Source organism: Hibiscus syriacus, unplaced genomic scaffold, assembly GCF_006381635.1.
Source record: "Hibiscus syriacus cultivar Baekdansim isolate YM2019G1 unplaced genomic scaffold, ASM638163v2 tig00110356_pilon, whole genome shotgun sequence".
Taxonomy (NCBI): domain Eukaryota; kingdom Viridiplantae; phylum Streptophyta; class Magnoliopsida; order Malvales; family Malvaceae; genus Hibiscus; species Hibiscus syriacus.
The window spans coordinates 561,385-581,231 of record NW_024062700.1 but is presented as its reverse complement, the minus strand read 5'-3'; the positions used below and the strand labels follow the sequence as shown (position 1 = coordinate 581,231).

Genomic DNA, 19,847 nt, shown 5'->3' with positions numbered 1-19,847 from the left:
ACATCAGTATTGTGGATCACTACGTCAGCACTGTAATGTTGGTCAAAGGGCCACATTTGATTTATTTTCTAAGTTGAATGGTCACATTAAGAAGAAAAATAATACGATGGTCACATTTACTTTTTTTTTCTCTTTTAAAAGTACTTAGAGCTTAGATGTATTTTTTTTTAAATTAATTAAAAATCAATTTATTATTATTTTTAATTGGTTAAATTACACGGATCATCAATGTACTTTGCTCTATTTCCTATTTCACTAATTGTACTTTAAAACTGGTCAATTTCATCACTGTACTTAATATAATTGACAAATTTGGTCACTCGATTGTTCCCCCCACTGCCGCCTCACACCCACCTGCACGATGATAGAGTGACGGCGAAGGGATATTACCACCTGAGTTTTGGTCGAAACTAGGCAATCAACTCAGTGGTGAAGACGATGAGATGCAATGACGATGAATCGATCGTAAATCAAAAAAATCAGCAGCGGTGTCATAACGCCGTTAGTGGGAGAAATGGTCGAGTGACCAAATTTGTCAATTATATTAAGTTCAGTAATGAAATTGAACATTTTAAAGTATAATAAGTGAAATAGGAAATAGAGAAAAGTACAGTGATGATCCATGTAATTTACCCTTTTTAATTAAATAATTATTTTATAACATTTTATAATTAGAGAACTAAAAGAATGCCGGGTAACTATTTAGTCTCTGTCCCCTGTTTTGAACCCTCTCAATTGACGCTCTTTCAAATTCCAATGCCAGACCCAAGCCCTCTCTTGCATCCATGTTCCCGATTCACCATGAAATCAAATAAGGTAATTTCTGAAACCCTAAACTTCACATTTCTTAATACCTGACTCATGGCTCTATTTGTGTTATCTGCTCTCTGCTTCTACATTACTCTGTTATATTTGATTTTATGATTTCTTGTTACCCTTTCTCATCTCATAACCCCCCGGTCTCTCTCTATGTTCACTTTGTTGAGAAGGATAAATTCTTAAAAAGGAATCGGGTTAGCGGGAGTAGGAGACCCTTTATCGCCGCTATTTTCCGTTAAACAACTATTTGCACCGTGATACGCCTCTGCTAATGTGAAATTTGTTCACACGCCCTCTTGAGGTCTTTAGCGGTGGCGGACGGTGCCGCTACCACCACAAACTGAAACCATAGAGAGAATCATAAATTTAGTAGGACTTTTGGTTGTTTCTCGAGAAAGATGAAAAATCGTGGAAAATACTTGATTTTTCTAAGCGATTGAAGCCTTTTATACGTAATGTCATAGTGTAAGAACTGAAAAACGTTTTAAGCGGTTTAATGTCAAACTTATATGACTCCTTTATCAGTTTTATGCTAATCCATTATAATAAACTTCTGGCATAGGATGAAGCTAATGGAGAACACAATGTAGATGGTAAGAATCATGGAGCATCTGGGGATGCTGGTTCCATTCAGATAAAGGATAATCATAATAATAGTAATGCCGCTGCTGATGTTGATGGTAAGGGTAATGGAAATGTTAATGATGACGTCCATGCAGACCTCGATGACATGGTGGATGGTGATGAGGAGGAGATGGTGGATGGATGTACCAGAAGTTACCATGCCAGAGACTGCATTGCTGTTGATTGTTTAAAAGGAGAGTATTGTTTTGAATGCAATAGCAGAAGTGGTCAGGTTTTCATCTGCAACGAAAATGGATGTCCAGTTGCTTTCCATGAGGAGTGCATGACTTGGAAACCCAAGTTTGATGAAATGGGTAAATTCTACTGCCCTTATTGTTTGTACAGGCAAGAAGGGGCCAGGCTCAAAGAGTTTAGACTTAAAGCTATGTTGGCGGAGAAGGAACTATCCAACTTTATATGTTTGAAAAGGGGTGGTGGAAGTCGAGAGAAGAAGGAAGGTGGAATGGTGAGCATGAAAGGAGCTAGTGTATCAACAATGGCAAGGGATGTGAGTTATGCTGATTGTGGAAATGGGCTAAATTATGATGATGAAGAGACTATACATCATAATCAGGATGGAACACTGGGTGTTGAATCCAGAAACAAAGAAAAATCCCTTGAGCGTAACATCTCTAGAGCCCATGGGTTTGACAAGGTTGGGAATGAAGAACGGATGCAGGAGGATATTGAAATTCCTAATGTTGAATATAATGAAGCTGATAAGGGAGAGCTGGTACTCCTAAATGCAGTAGGAACTACCTTGCACAGGTGTCAAAACCATGACAAACAAATAGCAATCAAGGTAGAACCCCTCGCATTTATTTTACCGGATAATTCATCATTTCAACCAAGGACCGGTGCAAATAATCTGGATTTGAACCAAGAGAGAGAAACTATAACAGAAAAAACCTCTGTGAAATGCCAAAAATCAACCAAGCAACCGTAAGTTTATTCACGGTTTTCATTTTGTCTAAGGCAACGTTCATAAAAAACCATCTTCGGCATGGGGTGCATCATAGTTTAGGTTCTTGGTTTTTGGTTAACCAGTACGCTCTAAAATTACCTTATTTTTTCATCTAAATTGCAGCTTGATTCCCATACTGGGTACAGAAAAGCGTAGAAAACTAAACTGGACAGCTGAAGAGGAAGATATGCTGAAGGTATGAAATCATGGACGTTTTCCTCCCTTTTCCTACTTCTGTATTTGCTAATATGTATTAGCTTCGGATAGGTTCAACTTGACTTTTGCTATGTTCATGTTTCCTTTATTTTTCTTTGCATTTGAAACATTAATTTCATTGGTTAACATGCATTCCTGCTTTCCTTTCTGTATATGTGTATGTTATATTTATTTCGAAAAGTCCACACATCCTTTGCTAACTTATTAAAATGATGTCTCTCTCGGTTCATGATCCTCAGAAAGATCACATTAAATTAGGAGTTTTAAGTTGTCAGCTTCCGATGCACACATAAGCACATCTGTAGTTTTCTAAGTGCCAGTTATGCTAACAAAATGGTTTCTACTTCCCCTTCACTATTCTTTATTTTAACAATCTATAAGACTTGGTGCAAACATCTCCAAGAGGTGGGGCACGCCGTTCTTCTGCCATTTGCCTTTACTGGCACATGCCCAGGAAAGGTGCGTCGACTCTTGGAGTGGTCCAACTCTTGGTGCTTTCGCTAGATTGCAAATCATGTTTCTTGACTACAGTGATCGGACGGACTAGTTTGCTGGAACTGAAGAATTAATTTTCCCAACTGCAGGATTTAGTGCGGGAATTTTCAACTCAAGCACACAAAAACATCCCCTGGAGGAAAATTTTGGAACAGGGTCGTTCTGTTTTCCACTCGACTCGCCTTCCAGCTGACCTTAAGGGCAAATGGAAGAATGTCGTGGCTAAAGAGCTCTCTAAAAGGTAATACAGGTACAGCTTACAACTTGAACAGTAAGGTAATAGTTTTTTTGTTGTTAATGGTTGTCATGAAAGTAGGTAGGTGGCTCAATTTCCTTTTGTTGTAAATATGTCTTACAAAGTAGGTTGGCAGGTAGTTCAATGTATTTTGTTGTTCTAGATGTGTTTAAATCAGTCTACAAACTAGATAATATATCTTGAGCTCCTTTTTTGCCAACGCGTATGCTGTAAGCATCTTGTGTATGCCTTTGGTGACACATTTACAGTAGGAAAATCGAAGGCGCGATTAGGATTCTATAAATCAAAGATTGATGATAAAAAAAAAGAACACTATAGCAGGGTAGGTAAGATCAATGAAGTGAAAAACAATCAATATTGGGTTTAGGATTTTACTTGAAAACTATTTGAAAATGGCAAGAGGAGAAAGCAGAGGAATAAATGTTGTGTGTTTTTGAGTTGTGAAAAATGCTTCCAAAGAAAGAGCACAATACGTTGCCCTGTCGCGTACCCGAATCCCGGAAACCGCGCGCCAGACTTGACCATTCTGCAAATGCTCGTAGACAGTAGACACAACCAAATACTTTTCCACAATTACACAACACAACGAAGCCTAAAAAAAATATTGGAATTGAAATTTTAGTATGAATTTCTGACTTTAATATATGGAACGATTATATTTATATTTCAATCATAATTTAATTATTTCTTATAAATTGGAACAATTATTCATATAAATATAAAGATCTTTAATTATACAAATAACTAATCCGTGTAAGGAACAAGACTAGAAACTAATTATATTCAAAATAGGCATTTACACGGAAAAAAACTTGCTTGTAAGCCAAGATTTTCTGACATTTCAGAAGACTGAAAATTTGAAAGTAGAACGGACTATTTCAAGTTCGCATGGAGCAGAGATGGCTGTTTTCTATAAATAGATCTTTAAGTTATTATTATGAAAGACACTGAAAAAGAGAGAGAGAGAGAGAGACAAGAAAACATAAGATATAAAAGGCACAAAAAATGATAGGAAGAAGCAGCGCCATATGTTCTTTGTTGTTAGTTTATCTAACGTTTTGGTCCCTTTATCTATCACTTCCCCATGCATCAATCCTTCAGTTTTCAGCTTTCCAAGGTTCAACTCTTAACCCCCTTTTATGCATTTGATTGTAATCTAATCCTCAAAATATTAATTAGGCAAAAGGGTAACTTTTGCCCTTATAGTAGGTCCAATTTATCACTTTCGTCCCTATCGTATTTTCGCATTAATTTAGCTCTCGAAGCCGTTCAATTGCATCATTCTATACCCTACTCTTAACTTAACACCCTAAATCATAACCCCATACCTCTAAACCATAAACTCCAACTTATGGTTTATAATTTAAAAGTTTAAGTTAGGGGTAGGGTATAAAATGATGCAATTAAACAACTTTGAGCGCTGAATTGATGCGATAATATGATAGGGGAGAAAATGATAAAGTGATAATACGATAGAGGCGGAAATGATAAATTGAGTCTACTACGGGGATAAAAGTGACCCTTAAGCCTATTAATTAAGTTTGAAACATATGTTGATTATGTGAATCAAATTTGAACGTCTTTACTTCTTATTGCACGAACGATATCGATATAATATCTGAATTACCACTATGATAAGTACAAATACGTTTAAAATCTTTCTAATATGCTCTGAATTATATCCAAAGCTAAATAAAAAGGTTGATATTAAGGACTTAATTACAATATCTTAAAGTTTATGATATGATATAAAATCGAATCATAATTTGAGGATGGATTGACTTTTGTAATTTTATTTCAAACTCCACCGTACGGCAGAAAATCCGGTTAATCAAAGTTTGGCCCGTCGGAGTCTGCAAAAGGGTCCGGTACCCAATCGTCCCTCTCCGCTACCAAATAAACCGCCGCAGCAGAGGAATCTGTCGCCTCCGAAACCAAGCTAAGACACTACAGTCAGATGAAATGTAACGGAAATTTAATTGTCATATATATATATATATATATATATATATATATATATATATATATAAAATTATTTTTGTAATATTTTATAGGGTAAATTACAAATTTCATCACTAAACTTTATCATGTCTCATATTTTACTCACTGAACTTTAAAAATTTTCTATTTCCTCATTGAACTTAATACATTGGGCTTTTTTGGTTACCCCGATGTTAAATAATTAACGGATTTAAAATGACATTGTTCTAGAAAATAAAATTTTTACCAAAACAACGTCATTTTGCATCTATATAAAAAAACTCATTTATAACGCCGTTAGTGAGAAAACGGTTGAGTGACCAAAAAACCAAATTTATTAAGTTCAATGAGAAAATTGAAAAGATATAAAATACAATGAGTGAAATAGGATAGAGAGTAAAATTCAGTTATTAAATTTGTAATTTACTCTATTTTATAATTTGATGTGGTAAATTAATTTTAGAATATTTTATTTATATAGAATACAAATTTGAATATAATATAAAATTATAATGATTTTATTGTACTTATGGTACTTAAGCAAGCAAAGTGCATAAATATGTGTATTTTGTATGATTATATTTTATTATACATACAAATCCTTAATCAGAGAAATATATTTTTTTAGTTTCGGAAATCTATTTGTTTAGAAATTGTATTGTTGTGAATAGAGACGGAGCTAGGATTTCAACTTTAGGGGTAAATTATATTTTTTTAAAAAATTTGGAGGCAATTTCATAATTATTCCATAAATATTTAAATTATATATATAAATTATATATTAAAAAACAAACTTTTGGTTGGGTGGGGGCACAGCCCCTCCCAAGCCCTTAGTGACTCCGACCCTGGTTATCAATATATTTGTCAATTATATTACTAAAAGTTTGTGATTTAAATATTATTTTAATTTAAAAAACTTATAATACAATTTAATTGATGAAGAAATAAATTTAAAAGAAAAAACTGAAATTGAAAATTCACCAAATTAATCATCTAATTCCCCAATTTCTCTTTCTCATCTTAACTTGTTTTTCTAAATTCATCGCATATGATTATCTATAAATGATTTCGAAGAATTTCGCCTAGCAGGAGGATGAATCGTAGCAGACGGGTAAAAACAGTCGTCTTTAAAAATTTTAATTTCTCATATATGTTAAATATTTTTTATTTACTATTGATAATATATTTTCAGCCCTTAAAATTTTGTAAATTCGTTTTCCAAGTATAAAATCATGTGTCCGTTTTGCACGTCAATTTTCGTCTTCCCTTATCACTTGCATGGTTCTATCTTGTATGTGGTCCTCATTTACTTAACATCTACCATCTCCTAAATTAAGACAATAAATCCTCCTTTAGTAAGCTTTGTGACAAACACCGACTCTATTAATTTTCTGATTGAAGAGAGTGTTATTATATTTTGAGACTTTGAGTTCGAATTTTGCAATGTGTGTGTGCGTGTTGTTAATGATTAACAAAGAAACGTTTAATTATAAGTTTTTACACGTGAAAATAAACGTTTGGACCAACAATTTTACATGTGAAAGGGAATTGAATTTATCCATTACAGCCTAGATGCTTTGTCACACCTGAAAGTTAGAAGTTTGAGAAACAATTTGTTACCGTTTTGAGTGAAATTCATAGTCTAGTTAACACAATTGGAAAAATTCAAGGCTTAAAGGGTTTAATTGAAATAAGTGTGAAGTTTAGGGGGCTAATTTGAAAAAAAAATCCAGAGGACTTAATTGTAATAATTTTGAAGTTTGAGGACTCAATTGTGAGAATTGGCTCAGCGATTAATTCTAAAATCTAGGAGATTTAGTCTATAAATTTAACACATGGATAGAACAAAAGAATTTAAAATTAATGCTCGAATTAAGGTAGACAAATTAAAAATAGATTCAGGATAAAATTGTATCAAATGAAATTCAAGGAAACAAATTATATATAAGTAGTGACCAAAATGGAAGAAAACAAAGTAGGGTGTCAATGCTGTGAATACGTAACTTTACAAGGACTCAAGTTTTAATTATACAAATTTTGTTAACTTTCACGTAAATATTTTTGCACGACAGGTTGTGACTATATTAAAATCATTTAAATAGTTCCATAATCATATTGACACGAACTTAAAAATATTTATCATTTCGAAACTAAACCCATAATTAGATGGTCATTTACGTAGTCCCTTCTCTTATTGATGTTATAAGGTTTGACCTCCTTATCTTTAAAACTAAGGCGTAAATACTTTATCAACATATTATATGATGGCTATAGACATTCAAGACATATATTAATATAAATACTTTTTAATTTACATTATGTTTGGATAGAGGAGACGAGAGGAAAAGGAAAGTAATTCAAGGGGGAAAGGAAATTCTTTTCTTTATGTGGGTATCATTTTTATGGAAGAATAGAATTGAAAACTTTTAAACTTTTACCGATCAGAGTTGATTTAAGTGATAAATAATTCATTTAAGTAAATTTTGAGTTTGAGTTATTATATATGTAAAAAATTTCTATTGAGAGACTCGTTCACCAAAACTAAATATACAATATGAATCGGTTCGAATTAAGACGGACTTATAGTCTAAAGGAAAGAAAGAGTAAACCTCTAAGGGTGCGCTTGGTTCATGGAATGGAAGATTACCAGTGGGAATGTAAGATTACCAGTGAATAAGATTACTGAGAATGTTATATTTTGTGTTTGGTTGGCTTTGCATGAATGTAAGATTACCGTGTTTGGTTAAAAGAATAAAAGATTATTGGAATGTATATTTAACCAAATTGTCCTTATTATATATTGTTTTTTTAACAAGTTGGAAAATATTTATATATTTTCTTTAAAAAATTTAAATTCATAAAATTTATATAATTTTTTTTTACAAAATTGAAAATATAAAAAGGTTTAATAAAATGGTAAAATTTTATTTTAACCCCTGAACTTCATCTAAAATTTTAATTATAGATTTTAAATCTAAAATAGTTTAAGGATAAAATTTATAATTTAACATTCGTAGAATTTTTATTATTCAATGACAGAAAAAAGATATTTAAAAAAAAATTAAGGGCATTTTAGTCCAAAACGCCGGGAATCCAACAATACTTAAGGAAATGGAGGTAATGACATTCCCAGTAATATACCCAAAAAATCCACTATTGGTAATCTTATATTACCGGGAATGAGATTCCCGAGCTAACCAAACGGAGGAATGTGAATTCCATTCCCATAAGAATCCCACATTCCTCCATCTAAACACCCCTAAGTTTTGTATTATTCCAATTTGGAGGAAACTTAAAGAAAAGATAAGTCCATAAAATATTTGACTTTTAAAATATCATTTTTGCCCATACATGTTAAAGTTAAAGACCTTTTGAAGCATTGAATTAATTAAGGTTGGTTGTTGGCGGTTTGTTAAGTATGAAACCATCTGGCAGTCATGGTACAGATCAGTCATCGTGTCACTATTTGCTTTGCTGGTAAAAATGTGCATCCATTATTATTAAAGTTTATTAAAAATTAGGGTAAATTACAAATTTGATGACTAAACTTTCATGTGACTTCTATTTTACAAACCGTACTTTCAAAATTTTCAATTTGCTCACTCAACTTAATAGATTGAGGTTTTTTTTCACTCTAACATTATATCACTGTTGGCATGACTTATTTTAATATTAAAACTAAGCCACATAAAATGCCACATAAGAATTCTATTCAATAAAACAAAAATTAATCAGACAAAAAAAAAAACTCATACAAAACCCTAACCCCACATCCCAGTAGATAAACATGAAATTTGAAAATTGGTTTTGCAATCGCAAATTGAACCCTCTCATCGGCGTTGCTATCGCAAATTGATTTTGCAGTTAACCACCCGGGACTCGTGAGCATCTTATAGACAATTTAGAATCATAGTGCAATAAATTTGTGAACTTGGTACTGATTTGGGAGTATCCGAGGTGAAATTGATTTGGATGCTTGTGAAAAATCTGAGAGGAATGTTGGTGGAGAAAACTAAAGGCCTTCCCATTTTCTTCTTTTCGATGTTAACAGAGAACCCAAAGCCTTTGCCTCCCAAAATTGTTAGCAGGAAATTAAAGTTATTTTAAGGGAGAGGTTTAAGGGATTTTTAAGTTAAATGGATGGGAGAATGTTGTAAAATCAAAGGATTCGAAAGATGACTGGAAGGATAAGAAAATGGGATAAAAAATTAAGAAAAAGAAAGAGGGGATCAGAAAAATTGAAGGTGACTCCTCAGCTTATACAGTAGAGAAAATGGAAATGAGAGTATGAAGAAAAAGAATGAAAGAGAAAATGGGAAAAATAGAGGAAAAAAGAAATATAATTTTTTATTTAGACCACAACGACATCGTTTAGATTAAAATTTAAATATTTTAGAAATCCAAAACTATTTCGTTTTGGTATAAGTTTCCGGACCAAAAAAGTTAAATGTATAAAGTTGAGTGAGCAAATTGAAAATTTTGAAAGTACAGTGAATAGAATAGGAATCACATGAAGGTTCAGTCATCAAATTTATTCTTTACCCTAAAAATTATTACTACCTAAATTATTAATGGACTTCAAAATATTATCAAAAATAAAATTATATATTAATAGTATAAAATCGGTAAGCAAAATATATTTTTGGGTAAACTCAAAGTTTGACAACTTAACTTTAATTTTTCTCCTATTTCACTCACATACTTTAAATATTTTTAATTTTTTATTGAACTTAATTCATTGGGTTTGTCACCCAACCATTCCCTCACTAATGGGGTCACCATTTTCATCCAATTTTTCCTTAGTGACAAACTGTGCGGAAGTAGATGGACCTGACTGAGAAGGTGGAGGTGAACATAAGGCTGAAAAGCGGGAGGTGCAAAAGTTGAAGGAGTTGAGGCTGCTATCAGTGCTTCCAAATCAGCCAACTCAGCTCTTTTTTATGCCAAAATTTCTTTAGATGTAGGGGGTAGATAGGATGCATTTAATTGGGTTTTGGGGGCTGCAATCTCGACGCCTATTTGTTTTTGTGCTATAATCTCATTTTGACAGGTCAAGGTTGCCCTAATTTCCGCCATTCACTGTCTATACGACGGAAAGGACTGGAGATGAATCGGTCGTAGTCATTGCGGGTAATAAAACTAGCCCACGTTGTGAAGGGAATGAGCTAGTTGAAGCTTCTGACAATTCTGACTGAGACCTCGGTGAGGAGACCGAGTCCTCTTCTGACGGAACTGGACTCCGACTCCTTTCTGCTGACGTTGGCTCACGTTGCCGCACAATCTAACGAAAGTGAAACTGTTTTCTAAGCTTCAGAAACCCCCCTATGTTTCCGACTTTAACTTACCTTTAGAGCTTACCGCACAAAAAGAATATTAGAAAAGAGAAGAGGGAAGATTCTCTCAGCAGACCAAAAGCTTTACTTGTTTCTAGGCTTACGGAAAAAGGCGAAAAAATGGCTTGTTTGAAGGAATTAATAGATGCGGGAAGAATTGCTGCTCCTCAAAACTAAACTTCTGTATGGACCGTCTGCTTTTTGATTAGGATACCGCCAAAATTTTGGAAAAACAAAACTTGGCGCTCCCCGAGAAAATGACCCATTCTGAGCTAGTTGATAAATTAATTGATACGCAAGTGGTAGATCAATTAATTGTGGAACCTCTTGATCTAATGCGTTTATACAATCTTTTGGAAGATCTGTTCTGTATGATGTGTCGAGTTCTTGCTTTCATACATTGTTAACCCTATTATCGGTCAGTTAGTAATCGACGAGCATCAGTGTCACCCTTTATCATATCATTTTTTTCCGGTATGCTGCTCCGCGAGCCGTGAATTTTTTTTAATGGATAAATTTTAAGTTTAATTACTGAACTTTACTTTCTTTCTTATTTCACTCACTATACTTTAAATTTTTTCAATTTAAAATAGATATTTATCTATCCTAAAGATCCTAAAGATAAGTTATATTTATCACTAGTATGATCTATAAATAATGTAAAATAAATAACTTTATGAGATAGATTTTCAAATTATGGTTCAAAGTGAAGAGGATTTTGTTTTTTCATTTGGATCCTAAAGTTGGAATTCAAAACCATATCTAAATGTTAGGTGGATGCAAATCTTATATCCTCTTCTTTACAAATTCGTTACCCACTCAGGCACAAAGGAAGAGATGCACGCATAAAGTGATGCCGTATAAAAATAGTATATTATCTGTAATATATATATATATATATATATAAATATAAGTGAATATTTTTCGAATATATATTAAAAAACATATACATAAAAATTAATTTTTATCAAGAGTTATTATTTCATGCACAGGCAATGATAGTGGAGGAACATTTCATATGTAGATTTCAAATAGGAGTCACATTTGTCTATGTAGTAGATCCAATTTATCATTTTTGCCCCTATCATATTTTCACATCAATTTTACCCTCAAAGTTGTTTAATTGCATCATTATATATCTTACCCTAACTTAAAATCTTAAATTATAAACTCTAAGGTAGGGTTTAGGGTTTATGTTAAAGGTAGTGTATAGAATGATACACTTAAATAATTTCGAATGCTAAATTGATGCAAAAATACGACAGGGGACGAAAATGATAAATTGAGTATACTACATGGGTAAAAATTATTCTTTTGCCTTTCAAATATTATCACATATCTAATTTAAAGACTCTAAATTTTAGATTTAAATCAAATTTAAACACCTCAAATATCAAAGGTACGAGCATTCGTTGAGAACTTTTAAACATACATCATATTGTATTCCCCTTAATTTTTTTAAAAGTATATTCTTTTATAATTAGTGTTTGAGAATATATTTTGATTACTATAAACTATTTGAAACATATATTTACCTTCACCCAGGGACAGAGCCACTAAGGGTCTGGGAGGGGTTGTGGGCTCCCCACCCAGCCAAAAAGTTTATTTTATAACCTTTAACTTATATATAAAATTTAAAAATTTATGGGATAATTATGAAATTGTCCCCCTAATTTTTTTTTAAAAAAAGTTATAATTTACCCTCTCAAATTGAAATCCTAGTTGTGTCCATGCCTTCACCTCTTGGCCTTGTTTGACTAAACGGAGTAGTTGCCACCTTCCTTGAAGAAAAAAAAAACATTTATTGTGAAATAGGAAACAAAGGGAGATATTTTTGTTGTTTAAAGTTTAGATATTTAGAACAAACATATCTAAGAATATAGAAAATATCAGATAAAATTACAAACATCCTTGTCACACACAAGGAAAAAGACCTAGTTTTTTCCGCTCTCCCCATTTTGCCCTTCTCCTTTGTTGTTATTTACTACACAATTACCCATAGTTTTATGTGTATTCATTAATTCAAATTAAGTATAGTTTAGGTTTATGAGTTTTGGTAATAAATGTTGGTAGGCCTTATTTAAGTTTATTTAATATTACTCATTTAATGGTAATTACACTATATTATTCAAATATTAAATCAGCCTATCGTGTAAGGCCAAGTCGTATCAAAAGCATTGCACTTTTCGAAATATTTTATGATTTGATTTCTCTCTCTCTTTGCACTTTTTATCGGCTTATGTCATCGCATTCTCCATATACACCCACCGATTTCTATCTCCTCACTTCCATAGACAAAACGCAAAAGAAAATTTCTGGAGAGCTCAAAAGAGATATTCAATCTATTTTCCATTTCAATATTTGAGGTTGTTACCGATCTTTGTCCTCTTGTTTGTTTTTCTTGTTTTCTATTGGGGCAGAATTCTAATTCTCCTATTATTTTAGTTATTAATTTGATTTTTCTTTCTTTCTTTGACTTAATTTTGATCTTGTTTTGGGTTTTGGATTTGCCCTTTCTTAGTATTTCTGGGTCTCTGGGTTTGTTTGTTTATCCTCTGTTTTCCTTGTTTTGTTTACATGATTTTGTTTGATTATGGGGTTGAATTCTTTGGATTGAAGTTGCAATTTTTTCTTCGATTTATGGTAAATCTTTGTACTTTTTGTGTGTATGGATATTTTGATTCCTTTATTAACATGTTTTTGAAATGGAATTGATCTTGCTTAGAATTCTATTCTTGGAACGCTTAATTCCCTGTTTTTTTTTGTAGTAAAAGAAAAAGAAAGCTTTTTTTTTGTTAATTTTTTCCTTTATTTTGTTTTGACTGTTTTATTTGTCACCCTAAAGCTTGATGAGCTATCTTTTGCATATTTACTTATCCTTTTGCTCACATTACTTTCTTGTTTTATGTTTGTTTCTTTGTGCTAAAAACTGTCCCCTTTGTGCCTGTGATTATATTTGAGAAATATAGACTTTACCCTTTTACTGTACTGATCATGTGATCTCTTCCATCATTATTGAATTTGATTTTGTGCCCTATCATTATTGTATGATAAAGTTTGAAGTAAACTCAGCTACCCCGTGTTGTCAGTTGTTCCAAGCTTCTTTAATTCTTAGCTAGCTTTTACATTAAAAAGATGAATTTAATTCTCTTGCGACATTAATCTCCCTCTCCCCCATATGGCAGCTATTGAAGTGCAAGAAGAAACACTGGAGAGGGGGATCTTCTGTAAGCTACTCGTCTTGGATGATATATTGTTGCTTATAACATTGTAACTTGTGGAGGACACTTTTAGGTTTCTGGCAGTAGTACTGTGATTGGAAACATGGGTTATGCTTGTGATTTCTGCGGAGATCAAAGGCCGGTGGTATATTGCCGGTCCGATGCTGCCTGTTTATGCTTGTCGTGTGATAGAAATGTTCATTCCGCTAACGCGCTGTCCAAACGCCATTCAAGAATATTGTTATGTGAAAGATGCAATTCGCAACCGGCTTTTGTTAGATGTGCAGAGGAAAGGGTTTCACTTTGTCAGAACTGCGATTGGATAGGGCATGGTACTTCTACCTCAAGCTCAACGCATAGGAGACAATCGGTCAATTGTTACTCTGGTTGCCCGTCATCTGCGGAACTTTCTTCCATTTGGCCATTCTTTCAGCAATCTCCTTCAGCAGGTCAATCATCATGTGAACAAGAACTAGGTCTAATGAGCATCAATGAGAACGTGGAGAGTACTTCCTGGGACCCTACAGAGAACAACATTAGTCAGGATAATACTGGTATGGCTGTAGTTAATGAAACCTGTGGTAGGGATAAGGGAAGTGGATCGGGTGGGTCTTCTTCAACCCCTGAACTCAAATTCGCACGACTTCTGGATCAGCCATCTGGATCAAAAGATGCATCATTGTCCAAGGTAAATGAAGATTATTAAAATTTTTAGATAAACTGTTCTGGACGTACTTTCAAACCATATTAACAGCTAGTTTAGTGATAACTGCTCTTTCTGGCCAGAAAACCAGCTTGAAGTTCTAGTAACAACTTGCTTTTCAGATTATTTCCTTATACAGAAAGGAACTATGGAAATATCTGTCCCTTGTTTTTCTTGATTACATTTTATGTTGGAAATCGAAAGCGCTTCCAAAATATCGTCTTCTTGAACTTAACTGTGTTTTTGCATAAAAGTAAAGGATGTCGATCTTTCAGTAAACCTCCGGTATACCGTGATCTTATATTATTGGTCTCTTTAGATATTTCCATTTCTTGGCCGTAAAACAACCTAACTTTTAGGTTTATATTGAATAGAGAAGTACTCAGTTAGGCCTTGAATGTTCTTATAAAGAAAATGATAGGCCTGACCTTTATTGTATGATTTAGAGGTACTTAATGTTATTTTGCCGTGGGTTCATAAATTTTAAACCCAATGTCTCCCATTTGCAGACCTGATTTGCTTTGTGGGCTATATTTTTTTTTTCATTTGAGAGGGAAAAGGGGAAAATTGGATGAGATTATTGATGATAGATATCAAGATCTCACGTTGATCATAAGAGGAGCGATTATAATAGCCTTTCCTTTATTAGTATGTCTAACGAGCTTCAGAATTTAGTGGTTAAAGTTCACTTATTGAAAATCCTGCAGGATTCCTTTAATTATTAGCATTTAGCAGAGATAATGTTCCTTTGGGGAACCTTTGCTAATTTTACTTTAATAATATGCAGTCATGTTGCCCTCCAACAAAGTATCCTGGACTTTGTGAGGACGATCTCTATGATGACTTCAACATGGATGAAGTTGATCTGAATCTTGAAAAGTACGAAGAACTCTTTGGGATGACTCTCAATCATTCAGAACAACTTCTCGAGAATGGTGGAATTGCTAGCTTATTTGGGACAAAGGACATGCCTGCTACTGATTCAGACTGTCAGGCAGCAGCGGTTGCCGAGGTTCTTTCATCTCTTTTGATCTTGCTTCGCAGAATCTGTATTATGTTTTTTCTGATGATAATATTGTTGTTTTTCTAAATGCTATTCGTTTTCTGATGTTTTTACATGGTATTCCTATTTATGCATTATCAGTTTTAGTTGGTTGCCAATAGTGTAAATAACCTCGATATATATTCATGACTGATGTACCAAAACAAAATTTTACTGCCCTGTCTCTCCATGTGCTTGCTCTTCATTTTTGTATGCTGAGTGGCGATTCTTATGGTTGGCCCTAAATATTCTTCTCTAGGGCTCAGCTGTTGGAGTGGTCAATGCAATCCAGCCGGCATGCAGCAATGCGGCATCTGCTGATTCCGTGATGAGCAACAAAACCGATTCAATTCTGTATTTTACCGCTAGGCATGCCCATCCAACATTTTCTGGCCAAACCGGAGAGAGTACCGCAAGAGATTACCAAGATTGTGAGGCTTCCACTATGCTTCCTATGGGGGAGCCTCCTTGGTGTCCCCCAGGTACTGAGAACTCTTTATCAGCAAATAGAAGTGATGCTGTCTTGCGTTACAAGGAAAAGAAGAAGACGCGAATGTAAGTATATGCAAATAGCCTCTATGGTTACTAGATTGGCAATGAACATCATAAAAGGGTTACTTCACTTGACTAGTGAATTTGTGAGTTTGGTGCTTCTTGCTTAACGAAGTTCTGGAATTTTAATCTTCTTCCTTGTAAGCTCTTTTCTGGTTCTGAACATCTAGTTCTATGGAAATGGTAATATGATTACTCTTCCTGCAACTGGAGGACTTCAGTAAGGATATGACAAATTTGCCTGCTTTTGTTTATCAACACTCCATTTGGAAAGTGAACATAGAAAACATACTTATACATAATCCCATCTTTCCAAGGAAATTGTATGTTTAACATTGTCCTTATTGCCTGATAGGTTTGAGAAACGAGTGAGATACGCATCTCGCAAAGCAAGGGCCGATGTGAGAAAGCGTGTGAAGGGACGGTTTGTCAAAGCTGGTGATGCCTATGATTATGATCCATTGAGCCCAACCAGAAGCTTTTGAGAGTACTATCTTTTAACCGTGCTTACTTAAAAAAGAACATGTTGGAAAGGAGTGGTTATTCTTACCCCAAAATGGTGAAACTGACGCTCATACCTTCATTTTTAACTATTGACAGGCTGTATGATTGTGTACATAAGGCACCAGTTCTTTTTAATCCAAAGTTGGATTCGAAAATGACATGAATAAACTACCAAGGCCTGGTTCCTAGTTACGACAAAAGATTGATGGATCCCGGCGTCATTTGGAAAGAATATGCTGGGGACATGTTTGCCTCGAAGCTGCATCCCACACCTGCCGTATTATGTTTGAGCAAGTTCACCTGCTCAAGTTCTTGTTATACTATACCTTCAGCTGTTTATGTGCTTCTGTAAACGCTGCTGCAGTCATGACATGTACTAAGAAACCACCCTTCCAGTCAAAATCATGCAGCTGTAATTTTGTTTCTTTTTTCGTATTTCGACATATGTATGTGGAGTTGAGAGAGTTTTACTGGCTGCCAGTGAACCGTAGTTAGATCAAAGAAAGAGACATGGAGTTGTAATATTGTTTCACTTGTGGTGGACGTGAACAGCACAGGATTAATCTTATATGCACTTGTGATGAAACTGTGTGTACCTCGTGACAAGATTTTAGAATCAAATTATTATTATTTACAAGTGAAATGGTTTCATGAAATGGAAGTGCATTAGAAATGACAAAGGCAGTGTGAGAGAATTGATGCCACTTGTCAGTAAGATGTGATGAAGGTTGATTGGGGGCTCCATCAAAGCTTGTCAAATTGGGCATTTCTCAGGACAAATCTGGGACGTTGACCATAAATGTAGCTTCAAAAAAAAAAAAACCCAACTTGCCAATTCGTTTAGATTATTATAGATGGGAGCTGGTGGAAAGTTGCCTAGCCAGCCCTACTTGGTAAGTGCGAAAGATCTTTTTCCATACGCTTTAAATGCGATCGAGCATGTTTAATAGCAGCTATAAAAAATTATTACTACAAATATACTCCATAGTTGCAGAGACAAGTGTTTACCTTTGATTCAGGGTCGGAGCCAACATTATGAGCCATGGGTGTTTGGTCCAACTCCGTTCATCGGAAACAACATTTATGACTTAGTAACTAAAATACTATAAACTGATAATATAAATGATCAAAATGTAATGTTTTCAAAAGTAGTATCAAAATAAGGAAAATATAAATTAAGTATCCACTCTTATATATTTTTCATAACTACTGATATGTAATTTATTTATTTTATTAATATAGAGTGATTACAAGTGATAGTATCTATTCTAAAGATTTAATCAATCATTTAACAATGAAAACTTAAATATATTACAATATTGATACTTCAACCCGAAAGCTCTAAGGAAAATAATTATCCTTCAATCATTAAGATAACTTAACTCGTACCTAATTTGTAATTTATTAATCAATTAATCAAAATTAAATATTATAGAAAGTCATCCACAATGTTAAAATTTAGAATCTAGACCTAATTAAAAAGGGTAATTACATAAATGATCATTAATGTTTTAGTAAGATTCGTTTTCACCACTGATGTTTTGAAGTCACAAATCAATCATTATTGTTACGTTTGTTACGATCAATCGACAGTAACAGCCACTACGATAACGGAATACTGATGATACGTTAATATAATTTTTTTGAATCATTTAACTGAATTAGACCATTTTAATCTATCCTTCTTCTTCAACCCAACCCCTTCTTCTTCAATCATAAAAGACTAGTACAAACCAGAAAATCAAAACTCTAGATGAAAAGCCCAATTTGTTCACAAGGAAATCGATCATCACCATATATCTATCCTCAATCAAATGAACGAGGGATACCTCCGAAAAGCTTCCTCCTCAGACCAACCAAACTTCTTAAAGAAATCAAACTTCCTCTTCCATGTCGGTTTACTCATCGAACTCATCGCATAGAGTGCTTCCATAAACAATGTCTTAGAAGCATTAAATCTCATTTCCTTTGTTTCTCTACCAAATCCTTAACTTATGTGGACTTCTAAAAAAACGTTGTAGGTTGTGAACAATGTTGAAGCAATATTACATTCAACAACTCCATTATCCAGCAAAGTATTGATGTTGGATAAGAACATATCATACGGTAGTTATGAAAAATGTTGGGTACGAGACAAGATATGAGCAAGGTCGGGGTTTGAAACACCTTTAGAGATTAAGAACTCAAGTTTGGGCAAAATGATTTTTTCAACACTTGATGTAAGCACTGCAGGGCGTCCCTTGAATAGGCGAATGATTTGGGGCTTTGAGAAGCCATGGTTTTGAGAACAGCAAGCACAGAGTCAGGCTCTTTAGGGGTTTCGCAATGAACATATCTGGTGACCTTTAAAGCAGATTCTGAGGACAACCCACATTTGTTTTTTGAGGTATGAAACTGTAAATGAATTCTTATTTGAAGAACTAGATATGTATCTGAGAGTTAGGTTGTGATAATCCTAAAAGTTTGTGACTTTGAGTGGCTGTAACTATGTTTCTTCCATGGAGAATTGTTTGCAGAGAAAGTTAAACATCATGAACGATAATTGAGTTAAAAAGACAAGGAATTTACCTGTTTTTGGAGGGAAAAAAGCAAAGATTTTTTCCTTGAAATTTGAATGGGGGCAACTTATGGGTTTAAAGGAAGAAAACTCCAGCAGTAACTTGGGAAAAAGCAATTCTTTGGAGTCGACTGTGTTGGTCAAGTTATGGTCTTGGTCAATTGGAAGAACAATGAATTAGAAAATGGTCAAATAAAAAAAGCTCAGTTCCATGTTCCTCCATCTTTGGTCTTCAATGGTTGAAGAAGAAGGGTTAGGTCGAAGAAGAAGAGCCACTCAAAATGGTCTAATTTCGTCTAGAGATCAATTTGTAACAAACGAAAATGATAGTGTTTGATTTCTGACATTTTAAACATCAGTGGAGAAACAAAAACTTATTCAAAATTTATTGACCATTTGTAGTTTACCCTTAAAAAAATCATTTTTGTCAGGTCAACTAAAATTGAATTTACTTTAAAAAAATTATTAAAACTAAACAACAGTGGGCATGCTCTACAACAGCTCAGGGCCTAATCTAATGTACGTAAAATGAGGTTATTTAGTAGGCTTAAAGGCACGAAGAGACTAAACTGAAGTGAAAG

General features: G+C 33.8%; 2 protein-coding genes across 2 annotated transcripts; both read left to right on the top strand.

Annotated features, from left to right (window-relative positions):
• The first annotated feature begins 747 nt into the window (after positions 1–747).
• LOC120120978 lies at positions 748–3,378 on the top strand. Its single transcript, XM_039140468.1, has 4 exons — positions 748–816; positions 1,382–2,385; positions 2,531–2,603; positions 3,208–3,378. The coding sequence occupies exons 1-4, from the start codon at positions 757–759 to the stop codon at positions 3,361–3,363; spliced, it is 1,293 nt and encodes a 430-aa protein (XP_038996399.1). The 5' UTR covers positions 748–756; the 3' UTR covers positions 3,364–3,378.
• Positions 2,889–17,289, top strand: LOC120120979 (zinc finger protein CONSTANS-LIKE 9-like). Its single transcript, XM_039140469.1, has 7 exons — positions 2,889–2,893; positions 3,402–3,408; positions 13,982–14,596; positions 15,399–15,623; positions 15,913–16,208; positions 16,561–16,692; positions 16,806–17,289. The coding sequence occupies exons 3-6, from the start codon at positions 14,012–14,014 to the stop codon at positions 16,688–16,690; spliced, it is 1,236 nt and encodes a 411-aa protein (XP_038996400.1). The 5' UTR covers positions 2,889–2,893; positions 3,402–3,408; positions 13,982–14,011; the 3' UTR covers positions 16,691–16,692; positions 16,806–17,289.
• Positions 17,290–19,847: the final 2,558 nt, after the last annotated feature.

Coding starts and splice junctions, on each gene's coding strand:
- LOC120120979 (XM_039140469.1), top strand. CDS start 14,012: ATGGGTTATGCTTGTGATTTCTGCGGAGATCAAAGGCCGGTGGTATAT. Junction 14,597..15,398: donor AAGATGCATCATTGTCCAAG/GTAAATGAAGAT, acceptor AATAATATGCAG/TCATGTTGCCCTCCAACAAA. Junction 15,624..15,912: donor AGGCAGCAGCGGTTGCCGAG/GTTCTTTCATCT, acceptor ATTCTTCTCTAG/GGCTCAGCTGTTGGAGTGGT.
- LOC120120978 (XM_039140468.1), top strand. CDS start 757: ATGCCAGACCCAAGCCCTCTCTTGCATCCATGTTCCCGATTCACCATG. Junction 817..1,381: donor TCACCATGAAATCAAATAAG/GTAATTTCTGAA, acceptor CTTCTGGCATAG/GATGAAGCTAATGGAGAACA. Junction 2,386..2,530: donor CAAAAATCAACCAAGCAACC/GTAAGTTTATTC, acceptor TCTAAATTGCAG/CTTGATTCCCATACTGGGTA.